At 39.9% G+C, this 25,980-nt stretch overlaps 1 protein-coding gene across 7 annotated transcripts in view; it reads right to left on the reverse strand.

Annotated features, from left to right (window-relative positions):
- Positions 1 to 25,980, reverse strand: part of MTFR1 (mitochondrial fission regulator 1) — a 127,782-nt gene that overhangs the window by 100,006 nt on the left and 1,796 nt on the right. For 6 of the 7 annotated variants that reach the window (XM_063709246.1, XM_055349496.2, XM_063709245.1 and 3 more), the window contains exon 2: positions 3,219 to 3,364. In XM_063709246.1, the coding sequence (XP_063565316.1) occupies positions 3,219 to 3,284 (66 nt within the window). In that variant the 5' untranslated portion in view covers positions 3,285 to 3,364. Of the gene's footprint in view, positions 1 to 3,218; positions 3,365 to 17,113; positions 17,178 to 25,980 lie in introns of those variants that run through there. The other variant, XM_055349501.2, reaches the window with a different exon arrangement.

Genomic DNA, 25,980 nt, shown 5'->3' on the forward strand with positions numbered 1-25,980 from the left:
CAATCTCAGACCTCCCTATTCTGAGTCAAAACAACACTGGAATTAGGCCAGTTTAATGCTACAATGATCTCCAAGTGTTCAAGTGAAAAGAAGCACTGCACGTCTCTCACTTTAAATCAAAAGTTAGAAAGTATTAAGCTTAGTGAAGAAGGCATGTTCAAAGTCCAGACAGGCTGAAAACTAGGTCTCTGGCCCAAATAGTTAGCCAAGTTGTGAATGCAAAGGAAAAGTTCTTGAAGGAAATTTAAAGTGCTACTACAGTGAACACATGAATGTTAAGAAAGCAAGAAGGCCTTATTTCTGACATAGAGAAAATAAATATCAAACCAGCCACAACATTCCCTTAAGCCAAAGCCTAATCCAGAGCAAGGTTCTAATTCTCTTCAATTCTGTGAAGGCTGAGAGAAGCAAGGAAGCTACAAAAGAAAAGCTGAAGCTAGCAGAAGTTGGTTAATGAGGCATAAGGAAAAAAGCCATCTCTATAACATAAAAGTGCAAGATGAAGAAGCATGAAGTGCTAACATGGTGAAACCCCATCTCTACTAAAAATATTAAAAAATTAGCCTGGTGTGATGGCACACACCTGTAATCTCAGCTACTTGGGAGGCTGAGGCAGGAGAATCACCTGAACCCAGAAGGCAGAGGTTACAATGAGCCAAGACTGCACCACTGTACTCCAGCCTGGGCAACAGAGTGCGACTGTCTCAAAGAAAAAAAAAAAGTGATTCACTGTATTTCACTACCACTTTATTGTGGTGATCTGAAATGAAATTCATAGTATCTCCAAAGTATGCCTGTATATATCAGATCAATGGGAAAATACATGTTAATCACTGAAAGGTAGAGCTAAGAAAGCTTCTTTTATTTTCTGGTGCCCAAATATAAAATCTCGAAAGATTCCTTTGTATTTTTATTCTTAGGCAACAAGCTAAAAAATACTGGAAATTAGTTAACCCCAAAAGATCACATTGCTTTATGTTAGAAGAAAATTTGGTTTTATATGAATTTTCAGCTAACTGATTAAAGTTGACGATTATATGCTAGCTTCAATAAGTTAAAAACAGATCTTGCTAATCCACCATTAGTAGGAAGGACTCTCAGTTGTAATTACAATATTTTGAGCAAGTTAATCCTCCTTTAGCTGGTCCATTCTTTGATGAACGGCACCCACTTTCCAGCTTAAAGTGAACAAGCTAAATAAAGCATGCTATCTGTGCCTGAAACAGAATTCTGCACTTTGGCCTCAATTAGCACTACTCATATTGACCTGTCCTGGGGTGGGAGGCTGGTAACAGCAAAATCTAAGAAACTATTATTGAATGTACCTACACTGTACAAGCCACTGTGCTAGATGCTTTACACACTCTGTCATTTAATCCACAGGTAACAATTCTTATAGCAGTAGCAATTCTTACAGCTACTTTGCAGACGAAGGCAATAACTGACAGAGACAAATTTCAGATTCAAGTGTGTTTAAATCCAGGACCCACAATCTTACCATTAAACTATACTTCTTACTAAAATTATAATAAATAGAAATTATAAAGCTTTGGTTTTTGGAAATCATAAATAACAAAAACTTCCCTTCCTTGTGCAAGCAAGAGAAAAAGAAACTTTTGCTGTCATTACTAAAATGTCAATCCACACTATGATAAAACTGAGCTAAGTGAAGTTTTTTTTTTTTTTTTTTTTTTTTTTAAGATAGGGTCTTGCTCTATTCTATTGCTCAGGCTGGAGTACAGTGGCACAATCTCAGCTTACTGCAACCTCTGCCTGTCAGGCTCAAGCAATCCTCCCACCTCAGCCTCCCGAATAGCTGGGACTAGAGGTACGTGTCACCATGCCCAGCTAAATTTTTTAAAGTTTCTGTAGAGATAGGGTCTCACTATATTGCCCAGGATGGTCTCGAATTCCTAGGCTCCAGCCATCCTCCTGCCTCCGTCTCCCAAAGTGCTGGGATTACAGGCCTGAGCACTGCGACTGGCCACTAAGTGAAATTTAAAACATAGCAACATATATCTGAAAGATATGAAAATACCAATAAATTTACAAGTCATTTTCCTATTGCTTATCTTCAAGCTAATAATCTCAAAATTATGCAGCTATAAACAAAGATAATTTTATTTGGTTCTCTACTTTTTAATCGCTGAAGAAAACAGATGTAACCTTGGAAGTTGGGGAGATTCAAAGTTCAGGCACAAAAACAAAAAAGTAAAAGTGCACTAAAAAGTATACCCATATTCTGCCAGGCACAGTGGTCCACGTCTATAATCCCAGCACTCTGGGAGGCCAGGGTGGGCAGTCAGGGGTTCAAGACCAGCCTGGCCAACATAGTGGAACCCCATCTCTACTAAAAAATACAAAAATTAGCTGGCTGTGGTGGTGTGAGCCTGTAATCCCAGCTACTCGGGGAGCTGAGGCAGGAGAATCGTTTGAACCTGGGAGGCAGAGGTTGCAGTGAGCCGAGATTGCTCCACTGTACTCCAGCCTGGGCAATACAGCAAGACTCCCTGTCCAAAAAAAAAAAAGTATACCCACATTCAAATTATGTAACCTGCCTGTATTTTCAATAAATAAAATTTAATTCTATGTCATAGCCATGAAAATAAATGAATTTCAAAATGTAAAACAAAATATTCTACAAAATGTACTTGGCACAATACTTGCTCTAATAATTTATAGGTCTAAACAAACTTTATATATCAGTAGAAAATACTTATAAAAAAATGTCAAGGTAAAAACTAACATCTCTAGCATAGAACAATCATTATAGTAACTTTTTTTTCTTCTTATCAATAGTTGTTATTTTTAAGAGACATAACTTACCTTTTAAGCAACTGTGTTGTTTAAACACATTATAACAGCATTCAATGTTAATGATTCTACAACATTAAGAGCGCTGTCAAGTGTTGGCCAAGCATATTTTATGCAATGATTTTTCTGCTTATTTAAGCCTTTTCCTCACTAATAACAAATATATTGCTCTTAATGGTCACATGAATACTGGTAAGTTTTCAATGTAACCCAGAAAGTTACTTCCTTACTTCAGATGCTGAGAAAAGATTCACTTCTATGATTTAAATAGAAAGCAAATTAAACAGTACATAAACATATTGAATTCAAGATGTTGGTCATATATAGATTTATTTCATTTTCTCAGAAAAAATTCTTAAAATATCTAAATGTCGGGATTTAAAAAATGAATTTTGAGCACTCACCGATTGCATGCTTACTCCAACTTGTTGAAAAACCATCCTAATTAGGCGCTTAATCCAGCCAAGCATTTATATGGCAAAGTCTCCCCACATTTGCATTTCAAGTACTTCTTCAGGCATACATAGCAGCACATGGTCCATAAAACACACTGAAAATTTAAAATGCAAATACTAAAATGAAATCATTATTATTTAGAATTTGTACTGTCTACATGTCTCACAGAGCAAGCCTAAAACATTTTTAAAACTTCATGTGCAGCCTGACCAACATGGAGAAACCCCATCTCTACTAAAAATACAAAATTAGCCGGGCGTGGCGGTGCATGCCTGTAATCCCAGCTACTCAGGAGGCCGAGGCAGGAGAATCGCTTGAACCCAGGAGGTGGAGGTTGCGGTGAGCCAAGATCACGCCATTGTACTCCAGCCTGGGTGACAGAGCGAGACTCTGTCTCAAAAAAAAAAAAAACTTCATGTGTAATTTAAGAGAAAACAAGATTTGCTTGTGATCAGCTTGCTTAAAGTAACTGTAACAGCATAAGGTGTTTTGTTTTCTTTTGTTAGTATTTTTTTCAGTCAGTGTTCTTAGCTGGAAGCAACAAAAACCTAGTATGGCTAATTTAAGTAAAAAATACATTTGTGAAAAGATATCTGGTGGATAATAATCTTCAGAGAAACCAATTTATAGGCTACACAACCAAGGACGTTCAAAACTGCAGCAGACTTGGCCCTGGGAAAACACCACTGCATTTGCTACTACCACCACAGACAGGGTCCACGCAGTTCCTCCTTTTCCATGTCCCCAACTCCAAAGATGCTGTCTGTACTGGTGCATTTGCTAGACCAAGTCCACAGCTCACGTGTTGTAGCAAAAGGGAGGCTGACAAAGCAAGTACCTGGCTATTGTAACAAGCAGGTTAAGCTTCCCACCAAAAATCATAAAGGAATGAATTCCAGAAATACAGAACAGAAATTCAGATGCTGAAAGGCCAAAACCAATGAATAAAGTCTTTTAATATTCACTAGCACCATAACCACTGCCATTCATTCTCTGCCCCACTCCCCATCAATATACTGTATATCTGACAGAATTACAATGTTAACTTGTATGGTATAGACGAGTTTACTGGAAGTGTTGGTCTCTAACAAGATAAAGGAGTTTGCACCAGAACACGAATCAATACACTGCTCTCTCATCAATAAAATCTTGCTTAAGGCCAGGCGTGGTGGTTCACATCTGTAATCCCAGCACTTTGGGATGCCAAGGGAGGCGGATTGTTTGAGGTCAGGAGTTTGAGACCAGCCTGGCCAACATGATGAAACTCCAACTCTAATAAAAATACAAAAGTTAGCTGGGCGTGGTGGCAGGAACCTGTAATCCCAGCTACTTGGGAGGCTGGGGCAGGAGAATCGCTTGAAGCCAGGAGGCGGAGGTTGCAAATAGCGCCACTGCACTCAAACCTGGGCAACAGAGTGAGAGTCCGTCTTAAAAAAAAGAAAAAAGAAAAACAAAAAAAGAAAATCTTCCTTAAAGGCTGGGTGCGGTGGCTCATGTCTGTAATCCCAGCATTTTGGGGGGCTGAGGCGGGCGGATCACTTGAGGTCAGGAGTTTGAGACCAACCTGGCCAACATAGTAAAATCCCATCTCTATTAAAAGTACAAAAAAAAAAAAATTAGCTGGGTGTGGTGGAGCACACCTGTAATCCCAGCTACTCAGGAGGCTGAGGCAGGAAAATCACTTGATCCTGGGAGGTGGGGGGTTGCAGTGAGCTGAGATCACGCCACTACACTCTAGCCTGGGTGACAGAGCAAGACTCCCTCTCAAAAAAAAAAAAAAAGAAAATCTTGCTCAAAAAGTCAGCTAAACCAAACAGTATGCTGTATGCCATAGTTGATTTACATAGTGATGTAAGCCCTTTATCTCATCATGACCAGAAACAGTTTGTGGTCTACGTTGTGAGAAGAGCTTTATAGATAACGACAGAGAATACGAAGAAAAAGTAAAGGTGCCACAAATATGCCAAGTGCTGGGTGAAAATAAACTGAAAAGAGCTGAGCGCTAATGAAAGAAGGAGGATGAGCATCATGGGTAAAAATGAACAGCAGTGGGGGAAAACAGGATGAAGTATAATAGGGTGTGAGTTCATATGAGAATCTGAGCTAAAAGCTTATATTGGGAAAAAGGGAAAAAGAAACAGAAATCCTATTAGACAAACCTTGAACCTAGGTAGAAGAGTTTGACTCAATATGGTAGAATAGTTGTTTTAGAAAGTTTGCTGAATTTGGCCGGGTGTGGTGGCTCACACCTGTAATTCCAACACTCTGGAGGCCAAGGCAGGAAGATTGCCTGAAGTCAGGAGTTCAAGACCAGCCTGGCCAACATGGTGAAACCCCATCTCTACTAAAAACACAAAAATTAGCTGGGCATGGTAGCATACACCTGTAATCCCAGCTACTTGGGAGGCTGAGGCAGGAAAATCGCTTGAACCCGGAATGCAGAGGTTGCAGTGAGCTGAGATCACGCCACTGAACTCCAGCCTGGGTGACAAGAGCATAACTCCATCTCAAAAAAAAGAAAAGAAAAAAGAAGAAAGTTTGCTGAATTCACCAAAGTTTAAATTAAGTATTATTTTTTAATCCTTTGAAAAGCTGTAAAAAAAAAAAAAAAAAAAAAAAACAGTATACACATTTGGCTCTATAGAAAATTTTAACATGACGGAAAGTTCTAACTTTCCTCTTTTTTTTGAGACGGAGTTTCGCTCTTGTCGCCCAGGCTGGAGTACAATGGTGCAATCTTGGCTCACTGCAACCTTCGCCTCCCGGGTTCAAGCAATTCTCCTGCCTCAGCTTCCCAAGTAGCTGGGAGTACAGGCATGCACCACCATGCCCGGGTAATTTTGTATTTTAGTAGAGACAGGGTTTCACCATGTTGGTCAGGCTGGTTTTAATCTCCTGACCTCACCTCAGGCGATCCACCACCTCAGCCTCCCAAAGTGCTGGGATTAAGGTGTGAGCCACCGCGCCCGGCTGGAAAGTTCTAATTTTCTAATATGTTTTTCACTTACCTTTATAAGTATAATTCTATCAGATATACAGTATGTATATCTGGGTATGGGAAGTGGGGCACAGAGTGAATGGGAGGGATTATGGTGCCAGGGAGTGTAAAAGAACTTTTGATATATATTTGAATTAGTGAAATAATGCTTTTAGTCTCCTTTATTTATTGGTATTCCAAACAAGGGCCCTTAGCTAAAATATCCAAACACCACTAAATTATATTAATAATGAGCTAACTTCACAGAACATTTGTTATGTACCCGGGATTATCAGGAACATTTTTATGCTTATTAAGTCATTACATATAAAGTCTCAATTATCACAAACCATCTTATTAAGGTAGAGATCAAATTATCTTCTATTTGTAGAGGGGCAAACTAAAGCATAGTTAGTATAACTTGAGTAAGGGTCACATGTTTATAAGTGGCAAAGTTAGGACTCAAACTAAATGTTTCTGTAAGTCTGTGCTTTTATCCACTATACCATGTAACTAAACAAAAAGGGAGTAGTTTGAAAAACCTATTCGAAATTTTGAGTGTTTTGTTTTTGTTTTTGTTTTGAGACAGAGTCTCACTCCATCGCCCAGGCTGGACGGCAGTGGCGCGATCTCAGCTCACTGCAACCTCTGCATCCCAGATTCAAGTGATTCTCGTGCCTCAGCCTCCTGAGTAGCTGGGATTACAGGCATGCGCCACCACACCCAGCTAATTATTGTATTTTTAGTAGAGACGGGGTTTCACCATGTTGGCCAGGCTGGTCTCAAACGCCTGACCTCAGGTGATCCACCCACCTTGGCCTCCCAAAGTGCTGGGATTACAGGCCTGAGGCACTGTGCCCAGCTGGGTGTTTTCTATTTTAATTTTTTCATATTGTGATTACACTCAACTTTCAACACGTTTATATTCTAAAGCTAATGACATAAAATATTGAAGTATGAAGGCTCTGGACTTGAGTTTGTACCCTTGTTGTGCCACCTACTAAATGGTAAGTATTAACAAGTTATCTCTAGATAGGAACAGTACTCACAGAGTTGTAGGAATTAATAGAGATAATGCATAAAGCCATTTTAGTAAAAAATCCTAAAAAAGTAGGTTAATACTAACAGGAATGGAAAAGAATAGATGGATTCAATATGCCAATAAAAGAATTAACCAAAGTTGGTAAAGTAGCTGGTAAAGCTGGGTGTGACGTTGCATGCCTGAAGTCCCAGCTACTCAGGAAGCTGAGGGAGGAGGGTCCCTTGAGCTCATGAGTTAAGAGTCAACAAAGCGAGACCCCATCACTTTTTAAAACAACAACAACAAACGTAAAGTGGCTGGCTAGCGCAATGAGGAAGAGGAGAAAAATCAAAATACTCCAAGGTTTTGATTGGAGATGAGAGAAATTATGGCTATCATATAAGGAAATGCTGGAGAGTAAAACTCTTTAATGAAGGTGAGTCTAAGATGACAGAAGTGTATCTAGATGAAACTATGTGGTAGAGTGCTAAACACTGGCAGGAATATATATTTATTGATTACTAAAAAAGGTCTGTGACTATATCTTTGATCAGGCAGATATATCTTAATGTTACCAGGATCTATTATCAGTTTTATAAATGAATCCTCTGAGAGCCAATGGTGAATAAAAAGAGCAAAGAACCAAAAATGATGTCAAAGCTGGAAATGACTGGCAAAAAAACAGGCAAGGAGAAAGGATGGTTTTATGTGGAGTTTGAAAACCTATCATTAAAGCCCAGGCATGGTGGCTCATACCTGTAATCCCAGCACTTTGGGAGGCTGAGGTGGGCAGATTATGAGGTCAAGAGATCGAGACCAAACTGGCTAACATGGTGAAACCCCGTCTCTACTAAAAATACAAAAATTAGCTGGGCATGGTGGCACGTGTCTGTAGTCCCAGCTACTTGGGAGGCTGGGGCAGGAGAATGGCTTGAACCCGGGAGGCAGAGGTTGCAGTGAGCCGAGATCACGCCACTGTACTCTGGCCTGGTGACAGAGCAAGACTCTGTCTCAAAAAAAAAAAAAAAAAAATTTTTTTTAAAAGCATGAAAAACTAAAATGTCAAATATTTCTTTGGCTGGGGCACGGTGGCTCACGCCTGTAATCCCAGCACTTCTGGAGGCCAAGGTGGGCAGATCACCTAAGGTTAGGAGTTCAAGACTAGCCTGGCCAACATAGCAAAATCCCATCTCCACAAAAAATAGCCGGGTATGGTAGTGTGTGCCTGTAATCCCAGCTACCTGGGAGGCTGAGGCAGGAGAATAGCTTGAATGCGGGAGGCAAAAGTTGCAATGGGCTGAGGTTGTGCCACTGTACTCCAGCCTGGGAGATGGAGAAAAAAAAAAAAAAAAACAAAGGAAAACCTATCATTTTTATTTAAATTGAGGTATAACCTACACAGAAAAATATACACATAAGTGTCCAGCAAATTTTTATATATGCATATACCTTTGTAACCACCACCTAGATCTAGACAGAAAACAGTTTAAGAACTGAGTCAATATCCATGCCTTGCCTGTCTAACCACCACTATTCTAACATTTGCAACCATATATTAGTTGTGCCTTCTGACTTCTATAATTCAACACGGTGAGATTCATTCATGTTGTTTACAAATTACAGTTCTTTTTCATTGCTGTAAAGTATTTCATTATATTATTGTAACACAATTCATGTACTCATCTGTCTGTTTTTAGCTATTACAAATAAGAGTGCTAAGGTAATTCTTACACAAAGATAGCAAGGTACATGTAAATGCTCATTTCTCTTGAGCATTCGCTTGAGTACCCAGGTATAAAACTGTTAGATCATAGGATATATATAGTTTTAATAGAAACTGCCTAACATGGCCGGGTGCAATGGCTCATGCCTGTAATCCTGACACTTTGGAAAGCTGAGGTGGGAGGATCACTTCAGGTCAGGAGTTCGAGACCAGCCTGGCCAACATGGCGAAACCCTGTCTCTACTAAAAATACAAAAATTAACCAGGTGTGGTGGTGCATGTCTGCAATCCCAGCTATTCCAGGAGAATCGTCTGAGCCCAGGAGGCGGAGGTTGTTGCAGTGAGCCGAGGTGGCGCCACTGCACTCCAGCTTGGGTGACAGAGTGAGGCTCCGTCACAAAAAAAAAAAAAAAAAAAGAAATTAAAAAAAAGAAGGAAGAAGAGAAGGGAAGGGAGGGGAGGGGAAGGGGAAGGGGAGGGGGAAAGAAACTGCCTAACATTTCCCAAGGTAATTGGACCAATTACACTCCCACAAGTAATTAAGAGAGCTCCAGGTACTCTACATCTTTGTCAGTAATAATTGGTATTGTTAGTACTTTTTTAATTTTAGCAATTCTAGGGTTTTCTTCACATTTTGGGGGTATTTTGAGATCTTATTTTGTGAAGTATCTGTTTAAGTCTTTTGCTCTGTTTTTTTGTTTGTTTGTTTGTTTTGAGACGGACTCTTGCTCTGTTGCCCAGGCTGGAGTACAGTGGTGTGATCTCAGCTCATTGCATTCTCCACCTCTCGAGTTCAAGCGATTCTCCCACCTCAGCCTCCCAAGTAGCTGGGACTGCAGGTATATGCCACCATGCCTGGCTAATTTTGATATTTTTAGTAAAGATGGGGTTTTGCCATGTTGGCCAGGCTGGTCTTGAACTCCTGACCTCAAGTGATCCTCCCACCTCGGCTTCCCAAAGTGCTAGGATTAGAAGTATGAGCCACCGTGCCTGGCCTTTTGCTCATTTTTAAAAACAGAGTTTATTTATGTATTTATGTATTTATTTTTGAGACAGAGTCTCGCTCTGTCACCCAGGCTGAAGTGCAATGCTAGGATCTTGGCTCACTGCAACCCCCCTCCCAGGTTCAAGCGATTCTCATGCCTCTTAAATAGCTGGTATTACAGGCATGCACCACAGCACCCGGCTAATTTTTGTATTTTTAGTAGAGACAAGGTTTCACCATGTTGGCCAGTCTGGTCAGGAACTCCTGGCCTTAAGTGATACACCCCCTCAGCCTCCCAAAGTGCTGGGGTTACAGGCTAAAACAGAGTTTATTTTTTAGAGCAGTTTAAATGTACAGCAAAATTGAGTAGAAAGTACAGATTTCTTAATTGGGCAGTCTTCCCACTATCAATATCCCACACAAGAGTGGTGCATTTATTCTAATGGATGAACCTACAGTGACACATCATCATCTAAAGTCCACAGTTTACCTAACAGTACACTTTCAGTACTGTACATCCTGTGGGTTAAGGCAAATGAATAATGATATGTATCCACCATTATTATATCATACAGAATAGTTTCACTGCCCTAAAAATCCTGTGTTCCACCTATTAATTTACCCTCCTTCCCAACCCCTGGCATCTCTGATCCTTTTATTGTCTCCACAGTTTTGCCTTTTCCAGAATGTCATGAAGTTGGAATCACACAGTATATAGCCTTTTCAGAATGGCTTCTTTCGCCTAGTAATATGCATTTAAGGTTCCTCCATGTATTCTCATGGTTGATAGCTCATTTCTTTTTAGTGTGGAATAACATTCCATTTTATGGAGATACCACAGTTTATTTATTCCTTCCCCTACTGGAGAACACCTTGGTTGCTTCCACATTTTGATAAACTATGAATAAAGCTGCTCTAAACATCTCTGTGCAAGTTTTACTCCTTTTTTAAACAGTGTATTTAGTCAGGGTTCTCCAGAGAGAACCAACAAAATATAGATATATAGAAACAGATTTATTATGAGGGACTGGCTCATGCAATTATGGAGGCTAGAAAGTCCCACAGTCTGCGTGTGCAAGCTGGAGGCCGACAGAGCTAATAGTGTTAAATCTCAGTCTGATGAGAAGGCCTGAGGGAGGGCCTGAGGGATATCCAAGCTCAAGCTGAGTACAAATTTGCTCTCTCTTTGTCTTTTATTCTATTCAAGCCCTCAAGGGATTTGTGATGCCTTTATTCAGTCTACATACTCAAATGCTAATCTCTTCCAGAAACACCCTCACAAATACACAGCAGTAGTGATGTTTTACCAGCTATCTGGGCATCCCTCAGACCAGTCTAGTTGATATATAAAATTAACCACCACAGATGGGTTTTTTTTTTGTCTTTTTTTTTTTTTTTTTTTTTTGAGACAGAGTTTCACTCCTGTTGCCCAGGCTGGAGTACAATGGCACGATCTCGGCTCACCACAACCTCCACCTCCCGGGTTCAAGAGATGCTCCTGCCTCAGCCTCCCAAGTAGCTGGTATTACAGGCATGTACCACCATGCCTGGCTAATTTTTTGTATTTTTAGTAGAGACAGGGTTTGGCCATGTTGGTCAGGCTGGTCTTGAATTCCCGACCTCAGGTGATCCACCAGCCTCAGCCTCCCGAAGTGCTGGGATTACAGGCGTGAGCCACGATGCCTGGCCCACAGATGGTTTTTTTAAATTATTATTTGAAAAATCATCCTTATTTGCCAGGAAAAGATATTTCTTAAGTCTAGGCTAGAGATAAAGAATACAGAGCACTGGCTAGAAAAAACAGATGAAATGAGTTAAATCATATAGAGTAAGAAGGGAAGACTGGACAGAAAGCTCAGGAAATAGTAATACTTTTAGAACAAACAGAAAAAAATAAAAGACACTATAAGATACAATGAATCAGTTTATCTTCAAAGGTTTAGCCTGTTAACTTCCTTGTCCTTTGTTCTCAAACTCAACTTTCTCTTTCTACATGTCTCCTTGCCCCTAGTTACTGTAAACAGCCTACCCGCTTCCTGTCAGATCTAATCAATAACTCACATCTGTTCCCTTGGTTACCTGCAACATTGTTCCCCCGAAACTGCACATGTCACCACTGTACCTCACGTCCCCCTTCTCTTCCATATTTAGAAAAATATTTGCAAGTAGCCAATCAGGTCAGCTCAGATTGCGTGGTCCGACCCCAGCCTATGGGGGAGTGACACAGAGGTAAAGACTACGTGTCAGGGATTGAAAAAAAAGAAAAACCTCTCCTTTGTTCGGTGATCTTGATTGTGATCTTTTGTGATCTTGATTGATGCAAGTGGCACCCTTCTGCAGCAGTAAATTGCCTTGCTGAGAAAACTTTTGCCTGAGTGCTGGTTTCACTTTGCAGCACCGAGAATTTATTCCTAGAGCATTTTTATATCCAACAGACACTAACCAAAAAAAGATCAAAATAGTAGTAGAAAAATAAGAGTGGTATTATCACCAAAAAGGAAAATTTTGAGAAAGGTAATGGTCCTTGTTAAACACAGAAGGGAGGTGACATAGACGGTGGACTCCTGCTGCTATCCCTTCCTCCAAACTTCTTCACAGTGCTCTCTGGTACTTGTTTGTCTATAAACATCCCCCAACTCTGTATCTTATCTTCAACAGATTCACTCACTACTGAACTCCCCTGGCTTACTTCCCTCCCCGTGATGAAACTTGGCTTCCCTTTAGAATACTGCTTCTCCTACAGCTACTGCCTTCTCAAAGGGTTTCTGCTTGCTTATTCTCTTACACTTTACATCAGTGCTGTTTCCTGTCACCTGTTTTTCTAAGCTCTTTTAAAAGCTCTTGCTCAAAAGCAAAACTACCCCAGAGTGCAGACAACATTCTATTTCTTAACCTGGGTGGTCATTACATGGATATTTGCTTTGTGGCAATTTATTGAGCTGTATTTATGTCTGTACTTTCTTCTGTGTTACACTTCAAAATAAATAAGGTTTTTAAAAAAATTGCTAAGAATCAGGCTGCATTTTGTTTTCTAGGTTCCTTATGAATCAATGAAAATGTGTGTGTGTGTGTATGTGCATGCACACATGTGTGTGTATTCAATTCCTACAAGTGTTATGAAGATGGTACAGGCTTATATTCTAGACTATCTACTCTACTCTAGCATAGAGTATAAGAAATAGCAAATTAATTTTGGTTGGCAGCTGGTAGAAGAGAAACCTAGATAAATATTGGAAATAGACTTTCTTTTTCTTCTACCAACACTGTGAAAATATATAATAGTATGTAGCTCGACTAAAATTTATAGCAGTCAAATTGAAAATAATACAAAATAATACTGTCTTCAACTAATGTAATATCTGTTTTTGAGATAGTTATAATAAAAAGTTATCAGCAGTAGTTTCATAATAACTCTGTTAGCAATAATGACAATGTTGTCACTACATTTAAGATGCCAAAAATTTACAAAATTATAACAGCATGGTGGGGCTTATTTTTAGAAGGTTTTTGAGAACTATTCAAGGAAATGGCCATTTAACTACATGTTCATTATGAAAGATGAGTATGACTCATTTTAGAGTTGGGGAAAATAAGAAGATTAATAGAATATTCTTAGTTATGTGGCTGGCATTTTGTTTTCTAGGTTCCTTAGGAATCACTGGAATAATGTTTACTCTTCTCAGAATGCTAACAGATAAGGCAACACAGATGACAGTCCACATTTTAAGGCCAAATGATGGAAAATAAAAATAAGGACTATGATACTGAATGTTGCCAACACAAAGAAATGATAAATGTTTGAGATAATGGATATGCTAACTACCATGATCTGAGTACTACACATTATATGTATTGCAACATCATAATGTATCCATAAATATGTACAATTATTATGTGTTAAATTAAAAAAGGAACATGAAGTTATTGTTCTCTCTACCACTCAGAGGAAGACAATCATTACCCAATTAGTGCTTTTTTTTTTTTTAGAGACAGTCTCACTCTTCTGTCACCCAGGCTGGAGTGCAGTGGCATGATCATCGCTCACCACAGCCTCAAACTCCTGGGGCTCGAGTGATTCTCCTGCCTTAGCCACCTGAGTAGCTGGGACTACAGGCATGCACTACCATGCCTGGCTATTTTTTTAAATTTTTTTTAGAGACAGGGTCTCACTACATTGCCCAGGCTAGCCTCAAACTCCTGAGCTCAGGCAATACTCCTGCCTCAGCCTCCCAAAACATTGGCATAAGCCACTGTGCCCAGACCATATAAGTGATTTAGTTTGAACCCTGCTATGGTGTGAATATGGTTTGTCCCCACCAAAACAACAACAAAAACAAAAACTGCTCTAAAAATAAAATCTGGTTTAAAACAAATAAATAGGCTGGGCGCAGTTGCTTACGCCTGTAATCCCAGCACTTTGGGAGGCCAAGGTGGGTGGATCAAATGGGGTCAGGAATTCGAGACCAGCCCGGCCAACATGGTGAAACTCCATCTCTATGGAAAATACAAAATTAGCCGGGTGTGGTGGTGCATGCCTGTAATACTAGCTACTTGGGAGGCTGAGGCAGGAGAATCACTTGAACTCAGGAGGCGGATGTTACAGTGAACAGAGATTGCTCCACTGCACTCCAGCCTGGGCAATAAGAGTGAGACTCCGTCTAAAAAAAATAAATAAATAAATAAATAAATAAATGAGGATTATGAACTAAAAAAAAGAACAAAAAAGTATTCAGTTTAAAGTTACTGTCCTGCAGGTGTGGTGGCTCACATCTATAATCTCAGCACTGTGGGAAGCTGAGGCAGGAGAATCACTTGAGGCCTGCAGTTCAAGAGCAGCCTGGGCAACATACTGAAACCCCTTCTCCACAGAAATTTTTTAAAAATTAGCCAGGCAGCCGGGCATGGTGGCTTATAGTTGTAATCCCAGAACTTTGGGAGGCTGAGGCAGGCAGATCACCTGAGGTCAGGAGTTTGAGACCAGCCTGGCCAACATGGTGAAACCTCGTCTCTACAAAAATACAAAAAATTAGCCAGGCCTGATGGCGGGTGCCTGTAATTCCAGCTACTTGGGAGGCTGAGGCGTGAGAATCGCTTGAATCTGGTAGTAGGCGGGGGTTGCAGTGAGCCAAGATCGCGCCATTGCACTCCAGCCTGGGCGACAGAGAAAGACTCCATCTCAAAAAAAAAAAAAATTAGCCAGGCATGGTGGTACATGCCTGTAGTCCTACTGACTCAGGAGGCTGAGGCAGAAAGATCTCTTGAACTCAGGAGTTTGAGATTACAGTGAGCTATGAGTGCACCACTGTACACCAGCCTGGACAACAGAGCAAGACCCTGGCTCTAACAAAAATAAAAATAAAAATTAAAGAATAAAGTTAATGTCCTTTATTTTGAGACTATGTCCTTCCTATGCTTATGGTGTAAATGCTACTACTTTCCTTTTATGATACAGGGACAGTAGATGAATGTTGTTTGTTTTTGTTTTGTTTTGTTTTTTTGAGACAGAGTTTCACTCTTGTTGCCCGGGCTGGAGAAAAATGATGTGATCTTGGCTCACTGCAACCTCTGCCTCCTGGGTTCAAGCGATTCTCCTGCCTCAGCCTCCTGAGTAGCTGGGATTGCAGGCATGCACCACCATGCCTGGCTATAATTTTTTTTTAAATGTCCTTGTCACAATGTTTAGTTGTCAACCCTACATCAACCCACTATCCTATATATATATATATATATTTTTTTTTTTTTAAGACAGAGTCTTGCTCTGTCACCCAGTGCAATGGCGTGATCTTAGCTCGCTGCAACTTCTGCCTCCTGGGTTTAAGTGATTCTCATGCCTCAGCTTCCCAAGTAGCCAGGATTACAGGCACGCACCACCATGCCCAGCTAATTTTGTATTTTTAGTAAAGACAGGGTTTCACAATGTTGGCCAGGCTGGTCTCAAACTCCTGACCTCAGGTTATCTACCTACCTCAGCCTCCCAAAGTGCTGGGATTACAGCCTTTAGCCACTGCACCTGGCCCCTATACTACCTTTTGAAAATTAAACTTTGAAATTCAAGTCCAGGGACCATTGCTATCCTTCACATCAGTCTAGTTGGTACTTAAGTCAAAACACTTTACCATACTATAAAACAAAATATAGTATTCAATCTGTGGGTACAATTTACTGGTAGTAATTTTGAATTAATATTCCATATGGCTTATGCAAAATTAAGTACACTGCTACTCCCAGTACCAGCACAGGATCGGACATATGTCATTTTTTCAGTCCACAAGGGAATAAATCTCATGACCTATACCACATCTCTCAACAAAAAAACTAGTAAGATAAGAGGTCCATGAACACAGGCTAATCAAACTTGGTGCAAATTCTTTCAAGCTAATGCAATTTAGATATAAAATTAAACTTCTGAAGGACATTTTTAGATGTTATCTTTATGATTTAAAAGAAGTTAGAGACAGAGATCATATTCATATTTGAACTAAAGGCTGACATTTTCATGTGAGAATCTCTGAAATATAACCCCACAGTGATTGACACATAATATTTTAAGCAGCCACATGCAGATGAATTAAGTACTGAGGCATAAATTTTAAAACAATCTTTTGAAAACACTATTCAAATATCTTAAGTGATCCTGGGCTGGACATCAGTAGAAGCAAATAAAGTACTTGGCAGTCAACAATGACTAAAAATGTTGCCCTTAGGCCCAAGGAAGTGATGCAAAATCACTATAAAGTTGATGTTGATAAGTTGTGTAATAGTTACTGTCCCCTGCATATTATGTGTATAAAAAATTGCCAGGCCAGGCACGGTGGCTCACAACTGCAATCTCAGCATTTTGGGAGGCTGAGGCAGGAGAACTATTTGAGCCAGTAGTTCAAGACCACCCTGGGCAACATAACAAGACCCCATCTCTACAAAAAATTTAAAAATTAGCTAGGCACAGTGGTATGCACCTGTAGTCCTAGCTACTCAGGAGGCTGAGGCAGAAGGATCGCTTGAGCCCAGGAATTTGAGGTTACAATGAGCTATTAGTGTGCCACTGTACTCCACTCTGGGTAACAGAGTGAAACTGTCTCAAAACACAACACAACACACAAAAAAATTGCTTTAATGGAAGAACTCAGTAAATTATACCTTTCTCCAAGGAGAAAGACGTTTAGTTTTTGAAAGCTGGCAAGGGTATTCACTGAAACATTACTGTGAAAGAGAAAATCCAAAGGTAATCTAAATGACCATCAATAGGGAAATGGTTAAAATTAATTCAATAAATTAAATATGCCCATTCTAAGTTTACAGCCATTAAAACAAAAAAGATAGAGCCATACATGAAACAATTTTCATAATAAAATGCTGAATGAAAAAAGTTACAAACACATATTAATTCTATTAAAAATAACTAAAAAACAATAAAGTAACAGAAACAGTGGTGAAATAGAGGAAAGATCTGAAAACATACCAAAACTTAACACTTACTATACCTGAGGGCTTGGTGGTGAGACCCTCCACTTTTATTATACACTTATGCGCTCCTGTATTGTTTGTATGTTTTCTTTCCCCCCAATAGGATACATGTACTTTTGTGATTTTCCTTTTTTTTTTTTTTTTTTTGAGAGACAAGGTCTCACTCTGTCACCCAGGCTGGAGTGCAATGGCACCATCAGAGCTCACTGCAGCCCTAAGCTCCCGGGCTCAAGTGATCCTCCTGCTTCAGCCTCCCAAGTAGCTAGGACTATAGGCATATCATCACATCCGGCTAACTTTATACTTTTTTGTAGAGATGGGGTCTCACTATGTTGCCCAGGCTGGTCTCAAACTCCTGGCTTCAAGTGATTCTCCCACCTTAGCCTCCCAAATTGCTGGGATTACAGGCGTGAGCCACCATACCCAGCCTACTTTTGTAATTTTTAAAGACTAGTAACATTTTCTAAATTAAATAACTGAAATCTAAAAAGTAAAAACATAAAAATTATTCTAATTTGGACCATCTAAGTAAATAATAAACATTAGCAATATATAAACTTTGGGAACCCTTACAGGCTATACTAGTATTTCTCAACTTCAAACCTTCATACTTGGTTTATGAGTTTTGTCATATCTGGATGCTCTTAATGTTTTAATTTAAATTAACTGTTTTTTTCTTTCTTTCTTTTTTATTTTTATTTTTTGAGACAGAGCCTTGCTCTGTTGCCCAGGCTGGAGTGCAGTGGCACGATAACAGCTAACTGCAACCTCCACCTCCCGGGGTCCAGCGATTCTTGGGCCTCAGCCTCCCGAGAAGCTGGGATTACAGGTGCAGACCACCACGCCCAGCTAATTTTTGTATTTTTTATAGAGACGGAGTTTCACCACGCTGGTCAGGCTGGTCTCGAACTGCCTGGTGATCGAGGCGATCCACCCACCTCGGCCTCCCAAAGTGCTGGGATTACAGGCGTGTGCCACCGTGCTTGGTCTTAAATAAACTCATTTTTTAAAAATTAAATAAACTTAGCCTCATGCCAAGCAATAATATTGATGCAATCAAAGTTTGTTCCAGGATATACTTTAAAGTACTTAACTATACGTTGTACTCCCTATCTGAGCCAAAACAGACAGAAAAGGATATCTTGACTAAAATAAATACAAAGTTGATTCTTCTTCCACCTAAAATCATCTCTTTAGGAAAGCAATTTACCCTCCTGCCCGTACACATTATACACTTGTCCTTCAGTATCCACAGGGGATTGGTTCCAGGAATCCCATGGATACCAAAATCTACAGATGCTCAAGTGCCTTATATAAAATGGCATAGTAAAAAGTCCTAGCTAGAGCAATCAGGCAAGAGAAAGAAATAAAGGACATCCAAATAGGAAAGGAAGAAGTCAAATTATCCTTGTTTACAGATGATGTAATCTTGTATTTGGAAAAACCTAAAGACTCTACCACAAAACTATTAGAACTGATAAATTCAGTAAAGTTACATGATGCAAAGTCAACATCCAAAACTCAGTAGCATTTCTACATGCCAACAGTGAACAATCTGAAAAACAAATCAATAAATTAATCCCATTTACAATAGCCACAAATAAAATTAAATACCTAGGAATTAACCAAAGTGAAATCAAAGTGAAAGATATCTACAATGAAAACTCAAAAGCAATTTAAGAGAGTCAGGGTGGTGGCTCATGCCTGTAATCCCAGCACCTTGGGAGGCCAAAGCAGGATGATCACTTGAGCTCAGGAGTTTGAGACCAGCCTGGATAACATAGGGAGACCCACCTCTACAAAAAAACAAAAAATTAAGGGCTAGATATGATGGCTTACACCTGTAATCCCAGCACTTTGGGAGGTGGAGGCAGAGGCAGGAGGATCACTTGAGGCCAGGAGTTCGAGACCAGCCTATATTTTTGTACTAAAAAATATAAAATTGGCCGGGTGTGGTAGTGCACACCTGTAATCCCAGCTACTTGGGAGGTTGAGGTACGAGAGTTGCTTGAACCTGGGAGGCAGAGGTTGGAGTGAGCTGAGATAGCACCACTGCACCCCAGACTCCAGCCCGGGTGACAGAGTGGGACTTCGTCTCAAAAAAAAATTAGCCAGGCATGGTGGCATGTGCCTGTAGTCCCAACTACATGTGAGGCTGAGGCAGGAGGGCCTCCTGAGCCCATGAGCTGTGATCATGCTGCTGCACTCTGGCCTGGATGATAGAGCAAAACCTTGTCTGAAAAAAAAAAAAAATTAAGAGGGCACACACAAGGAAAAAATATTCCATGTTCATGAACTGGAAAAGTCAATATTGTTAAAAGGTCCATACCACCCAAAGCAATCTACAGATTCAATGAGATATCTATCAAAATGTCTATCAAAATATCAATGACATTCTTCACAGAAATAGAAAACATAATCCTAAAATTTATATGGAACCACAAAAGACCCAGGATAGCCAAAGCTATCCTGAGCAAAAAGAAAATAACTGGACTTCAAATTATACTACAGGGCTATAGTAACCGAGACAGCATGGTCGTAGCATAAAAACAGACACATAGACCAATGGAACAGAGTAGAGAACCCAGAAATCAATCCATAGGTGTATAGTAAACTCATTTTTAACAAAGGTGCCAATAACATACATTGGGAAAAGACAGTCTCTTCAATAAATGGTGCTGGGAAAACTGGATATCCACATACCGAAGAATGAAACTACAACCCATCTCTTGCCATATACAAAAATCAAATCAAAATGGATTAAAGACTTAAATCTAAGACCTCAAACTATGAAACTACTGCAAGAAAACACTGGGGGAAACTCTCCAGGACATTGGTCTGGGCAATGATTTCTTGAATACCACCCCACATGGGGTATTAGGCAATCAAAGCAAAAAAGGACAAATGAGATCACATCAAGTCAAAAAGCTTCTGCATAGCAAATGAAATAATCAATAAACTGAAGAGACAACCCACAGAATGGAAAAAAAAATTTGCAAACTATTCACCTGACAAGGGATTAACAACCAGAATACATAAGTAGCTCAAACAATTCAATAGGAAAGAAATCGAATAATCTAATTCAAAAATGGGCAAAAGATCTGAATAGACATTTCTCAAAAGAAGACTTACAAATGGCAAACAGGTATATTAAAAAAGTGCTCCAATCATCAGAGAAATGCAAATCAAAACTACAATGACATACTATCTCACCCCAGTTAAAATGGCTTATATTCAAAAGACAGCCAAGAATGAATGCTGGCAAGGATGTGGAGAAAAGGGATCCTCATACCCTGTTGGTGGGACTGTAAATTTGCACAACCACTATAGAGAATGGTTTGGAGGTTCCTCAAAGAACTAGAAATAGAGCTACCATATGACTCGTCAATCTCACTGGTAGGTATAGACCCAAAAGAAAGGAAATCAGTATATTGAAGCAATAACTGCCGTGCCATGTTTGTTGCAGAGCTATTCACAACAGCCAGGATTTGGAAGCAACTAAATAAATGTCTATCAACAGACAAATGGATAAAGAAAATGTGATACATATACATAGCGGAGTACTATTCAGCCATTAAAAAGAATGGGATCCTGTCATTTGAAAATAACATGAATGGAACTGGAGGATATTATGTTAAGTGAAATAAGCCAGGCAGAAAAAGACAAACTTCACATATTCTCACTTATTACGGGACCTAAAAATTAAAACAACTTAACTCATGCAGATAAGAGTATAAGGATGGTTGGCTGGGCGCGGTGGCTCACACCTGTAATCCCAGCACTTTGGGAGGCCAAGGAAGGTGGATCACAAGGTCAGGAGTTCAACATCAGCCTGGGCCAAAATGGTGAAACCCCGTCTCTAGTAAAAATACAAAAAATTAGCTGGGCATGATGGTGGGCGCCTGTAATCCCAGCTACTCGGGAGGCTGAGGCAGAGAATTGCTTGAACCCAGGAGGCGGAGGTTGCAGAGTAAAACTCCGTCTCAAAAAAAAAAAAGAGTATAAGGATGGTTACCAGCAGTCTGGCCAACATGGCATAGCCCTGTCTCTACTAAAAATACAAAAATTAGGCTGGGCATGGTGGCTCACAGCTGTAATCCCAGCAGTTTGAGAGGCTGAGGCAGGCAGATCACCTGAGGTCGGGAGTTCGAGACCAGTCTGGCCAACGTAGTGAAACCCCATCTCTACTAAAAATACAAAAATTAGCCGGGCGTGGTGGTGGGCGCCTGTAACCCCAGCTACTTGGGAGGCTGAGGCAGGAGAATCACTTGAACCCAGGAGGCAGAGGTGGCAGTGAGCCGAGATCACGCCACTGCACTGCAGCCTTGGTGATAGAGCGAGACTCCATCTCAAAAACAAAACAAAAAAACCCAAAAGGATGGTTATCAGGTGCTGCAAAGGACAGTGTGGGGGGGGGGGGGGGGGAGATGGAGTAGGGATGGTTAATGCGTACAAAAATACAGTTAGAATGAATAAGACCTAGAATTTGATAGCATCACAGGATGACTATAGCCAACAATAATTTATTGTACATTAAAAAATAACTAAAAGTATAATTGGATTGTTTGTAACACAAAGAAAGGATAAATACTTGAGATGGATACCCCATTCACCCTGATGTGATTATTACACATTATATGCCTGTATTAAAATATCTCACGTACCCCATAAATACATATACGTATTATGTACCCACAAAAATAAAAATAAAGATAAAATGGGCCAGGCGCAGTGGCTCACGCCTGTAATCCCAGCACTTTGGGAGGCTGAGGCGGTGGATCACCTGAGGTCAGGAGTTCAAGACAGCCTGGCCAACATGGTGAAACGCTGTCTCTCCTAAAAATACAAAAAATTAGCAGGTCGTGGTGGCGGGGTCCTGTAATCCCGGCTACTCGGGAGGCTGAAGCTGGAGAATCACTTGAACCTGGGAGGTGGAGATTGCAGTGAGCCGAGATCGTGTGTGCCATTGCACTCCAGCCTGGGAAACAAGAGCAAAACTCCATCTCAAAAAAAAGAAGAAACATAAAATGATATAGTATTTCCATACAACCTATACACATCCTCCCATATACTTGAAGTCATCTGTAGATTACTTGTAATACCTAATATAATGGAAACAGTTGTCTGCTGTATTGTTTTATTTGTATTGTTTCTTATTGTCATATTGTTATTTTATCATTGTTTTTTCAAATATTTTCTATCTGCGGATACAGAACCTATGAATCCAGAAGGCCGACTATATATCAAACCGGCCATTTCAAAAAGTAACCAAGGGAGGGAGGTGAAAAAAATTAATAAAATATCTTAGAGCTATGATAGCATCACTGCACTCCAATCTGGCAACAAAGAAAGACTCTGTCCCTAAAAAAAAAAACTTAAATGTTTAAAAAGATCTTAATTATACTGCTTTATATATATATTTATATGTACATTACAATGTATGTTTTTCAATCATGGAAACTTAACTTTCCTGTTTAACTTGTCTGACTGTTTACATTTTAACCGCAACCAACTCACACTAGTCAACTCCAGTTGTATAAATTACACGTTAAATGATATCTCCTGGTGGAGTCGGAGCAGAAAAAAAATTTTTAAATGATATCAACTATTTACGCAAAACAATTTATTTGGTAAAAATGACTTGCAGATTGACTGGTTGACAATAACTTCAGTATCATAAATGAAGGAATTGTTTCAGAGGTGGAATGTTCTGGTCCCTAAAACAGCAGCCCTGAGTGCTCTCCCAGCTGACATATTTTTCATTTTACTAGCCACTCTGAAGATTTTGAAAAGAGCCATGTAATTGAGAAACCTATTTACAACTTAATGTAACAAATGATTTATATCCCTAATGAATAAAAAGTGCTTGCAAATAAAGAAACAAATGGGCCAGGCATGGTGACTCACGCCTGTAATCCCAGCACTTTGGGAGGCGGAGGTGGGCGGATCACGAGGTCAGATCGAGACCATACTGGCTAACACAGTGAAACCCCGTCTCTACTAAAAAATAGAAAAAATCAGCCGGGCTTAGTGGCGGGCGCCTGTAGTCCCAGCTACTCAGGAGGCTGAGGCAGGAGAATGGAATGGCGTGAACCCGGGAGGCAGAGCTTGCAGTGAGCCAAGATCGCGCCACTGCACTCCAGTCTGGGTGACAGAGCGAGATTCCATCTCAAAACAAACAAACAAACAAAGAAACAAATGATCAAAAGCCCAATGGAAAAACAGGCATAGTACGTCAGTAGGCATTTTACAAGTAGAAATACAAACAGAAAATAAAATGTGAAAAATGTCCAACAGTAATCAAATAAATGTTAACTAAAACTGTTATCACCTTTTCCCCATCAAGTAGTTATCTTTAAAGGGTAGGATTATAGTGTCATTTTTTTTTGTTGCTTATCTAAATTGTGTAATTTCTATCAATAGTATCTAATAAATATATAAAAGAATAGTTCAGTAGCTGGGCAGTAATTACCACTTCAAAGAACAGTGATACAGTAAAAACTCATCACCAACTCATCACCAGGATGGCCCAAGAAAACAAACCCATGGAAAATGAAGTCTATCATCACTTCAAAACCTACTATAGGCCAGGCATGGTGGCTCACACCTATAATCCCAGCACTTTAGGAGGCTGAGGCAGTTGGATCAACTGAGGTCAGGAGTTCAAGACCAGCCTGGCCAACATGGTGAAACTCTGTCTCTACTAAAAATACAAATTAGCTGGGCATGGTGGCCTACGCCTGTAATCCAGCTACATGGGAGGCTGAGGCAGGAGAATCGCTTGAACCCGGGAGGCAGAGGTTGCAGTGAGCAGAGATCACACCACTGCACTGCATCCTGGGCAACAAGAGTAAAACTCCATCTCAAAAAAAACAGAAACAAAAACAAAAAAAATCCTACTATATACCATTCTCTTTTCTCTGTTTCAGGCTGTATTCTCTGTCTGGTCCTTTCCTCATATCCATAAATTTGCCAGTTCCCCACGTCTATTTCCTTTATATTTATCAGGTCAACCAACTGCTAATCCTTTCACATGACTGGTAAAGCCACCTTTGACAGTTACCAGCTATCTTCCTGTGTCTATCTTCCTGTAAGATAACTTTGATCATGTCACTTCTTTGCTCATTAAGTTTAAACTCTTTAAGTGGCACTCAAGTTCCTTCACAAAGGATTCTGACCTGACTCGCGGACTTCTGAATTACTCCTATCCAGTAGGATTCCTAAACTCCAAGCTAATCGTCCTTCTCTACTGTCCTTTGAATAAGTAGAGGAGGCCCAGCTGTTTCTATCTCATTCCTTATTCATCTAACACTATTTGGATGAAGATGTTGTCTTAGTAGTTTAAGATTGGGAGGATGAAGGATATAGATGAAATATTTAGCATTAATATCCAATATATGCTATGTGCTAAAGGAGTGGTAGAGGCTATTCATTGATGTATATTTTCCTTTTCTCTTTAACTGGTTACATATTAAAGAATAAAATGTTTATTTTACTTTTATTTTTTAAATACAGTGTCACACTATATTGCGCAGGCTGGTGTCAAGGGGTCCTCTTGCCTCGGCCTTTGCAAAGTGCTGGGCTGAGCCATGCATCTGGCCAAGAATAAAATTTTTAGCACTTGTATTTGTTGAGCTATGTTTTCTCAGGACATCAAATTTAGTTGTAATAATCTTTAACTTTTCAAAGAACAAACATACCTCTCTCACTATTGTTTGTATTTGTGTAAATTTTCAGGCTTTTTTTTTCCATTACTGATTTGTGGCTTAACAGAAATAATTTTCCACAGCAGTTCCATTTATTCCACAACTCCTAGGACATTCAGTTACAGTTAAAAGAGCAAGAACTTTGCAATGACAAAGGCCAAGATTAGCATTCTGAATTCTACCCCCACCCCCATCCTTTCAGCAGTGTGACTTCAGGTAAATTGTGACCTCTCCAAATTTCTTTCCCCTAACTCTAACATGGGGATAATAATACCTACTTCATAGGGTTATTGCAAAAATTAAATGAGTAGGTGGAAACAACTTCACAGTCCTTCAGACATACTAAGAACTCGACAAATAGAAATTATCAGTACAATTATTACTATTCAAAAGCAAGAGCACTACTGTCTAGATTATCTGGTAACTCTGATTTTGAAAACCTGAGCACAAGATAATGAAACTGCACTGTAGCAGTTACCTAAATTCTGGTAGTACAAACTAAACGAGCACTGTCTACACTTTAATATGTCCCTTATTTTACTTGACCCCTCTAGAAAGCAAATTATTATATGTATGATTATTCATCATGACAGAGGCATAGAAATATGTAAAATAATTGAAATGATATAATGTCTGGGATTTGCTTCAAAATAACCCAGGATAGCAAGGTGCGATGACTCCCGCCTGTAATCCCAACACTTTGGGAGGCCAAGGAGGGAGGATCGCTTAAGCCAAGGAGTTCAAAGATAGCCTGAGCAACATAAGGAGACCCCATCTCTACAAAGGGGGGAAAAAAAAAAGCCTGGCGTGATGACGCCTGCCTGTAGTCCCAGC

The sequence above is a fragment of the Gorilla gorilla genome, chromosome 7 (assembly GCF_029281585.2).
Source record: "Gorilla gorilla gorilla isolate KB3781 chromosome 7, NHGRI_mGorGor1-v2.1_pri, whole genome shotgun sequence".
In the NCBI taxonomy this organism is placed as follows: Eukaryota; Metazoa; Chordata; class Mammalia; order Primates; family Hominidae; genus Gorilla; species Gorilla gorilla.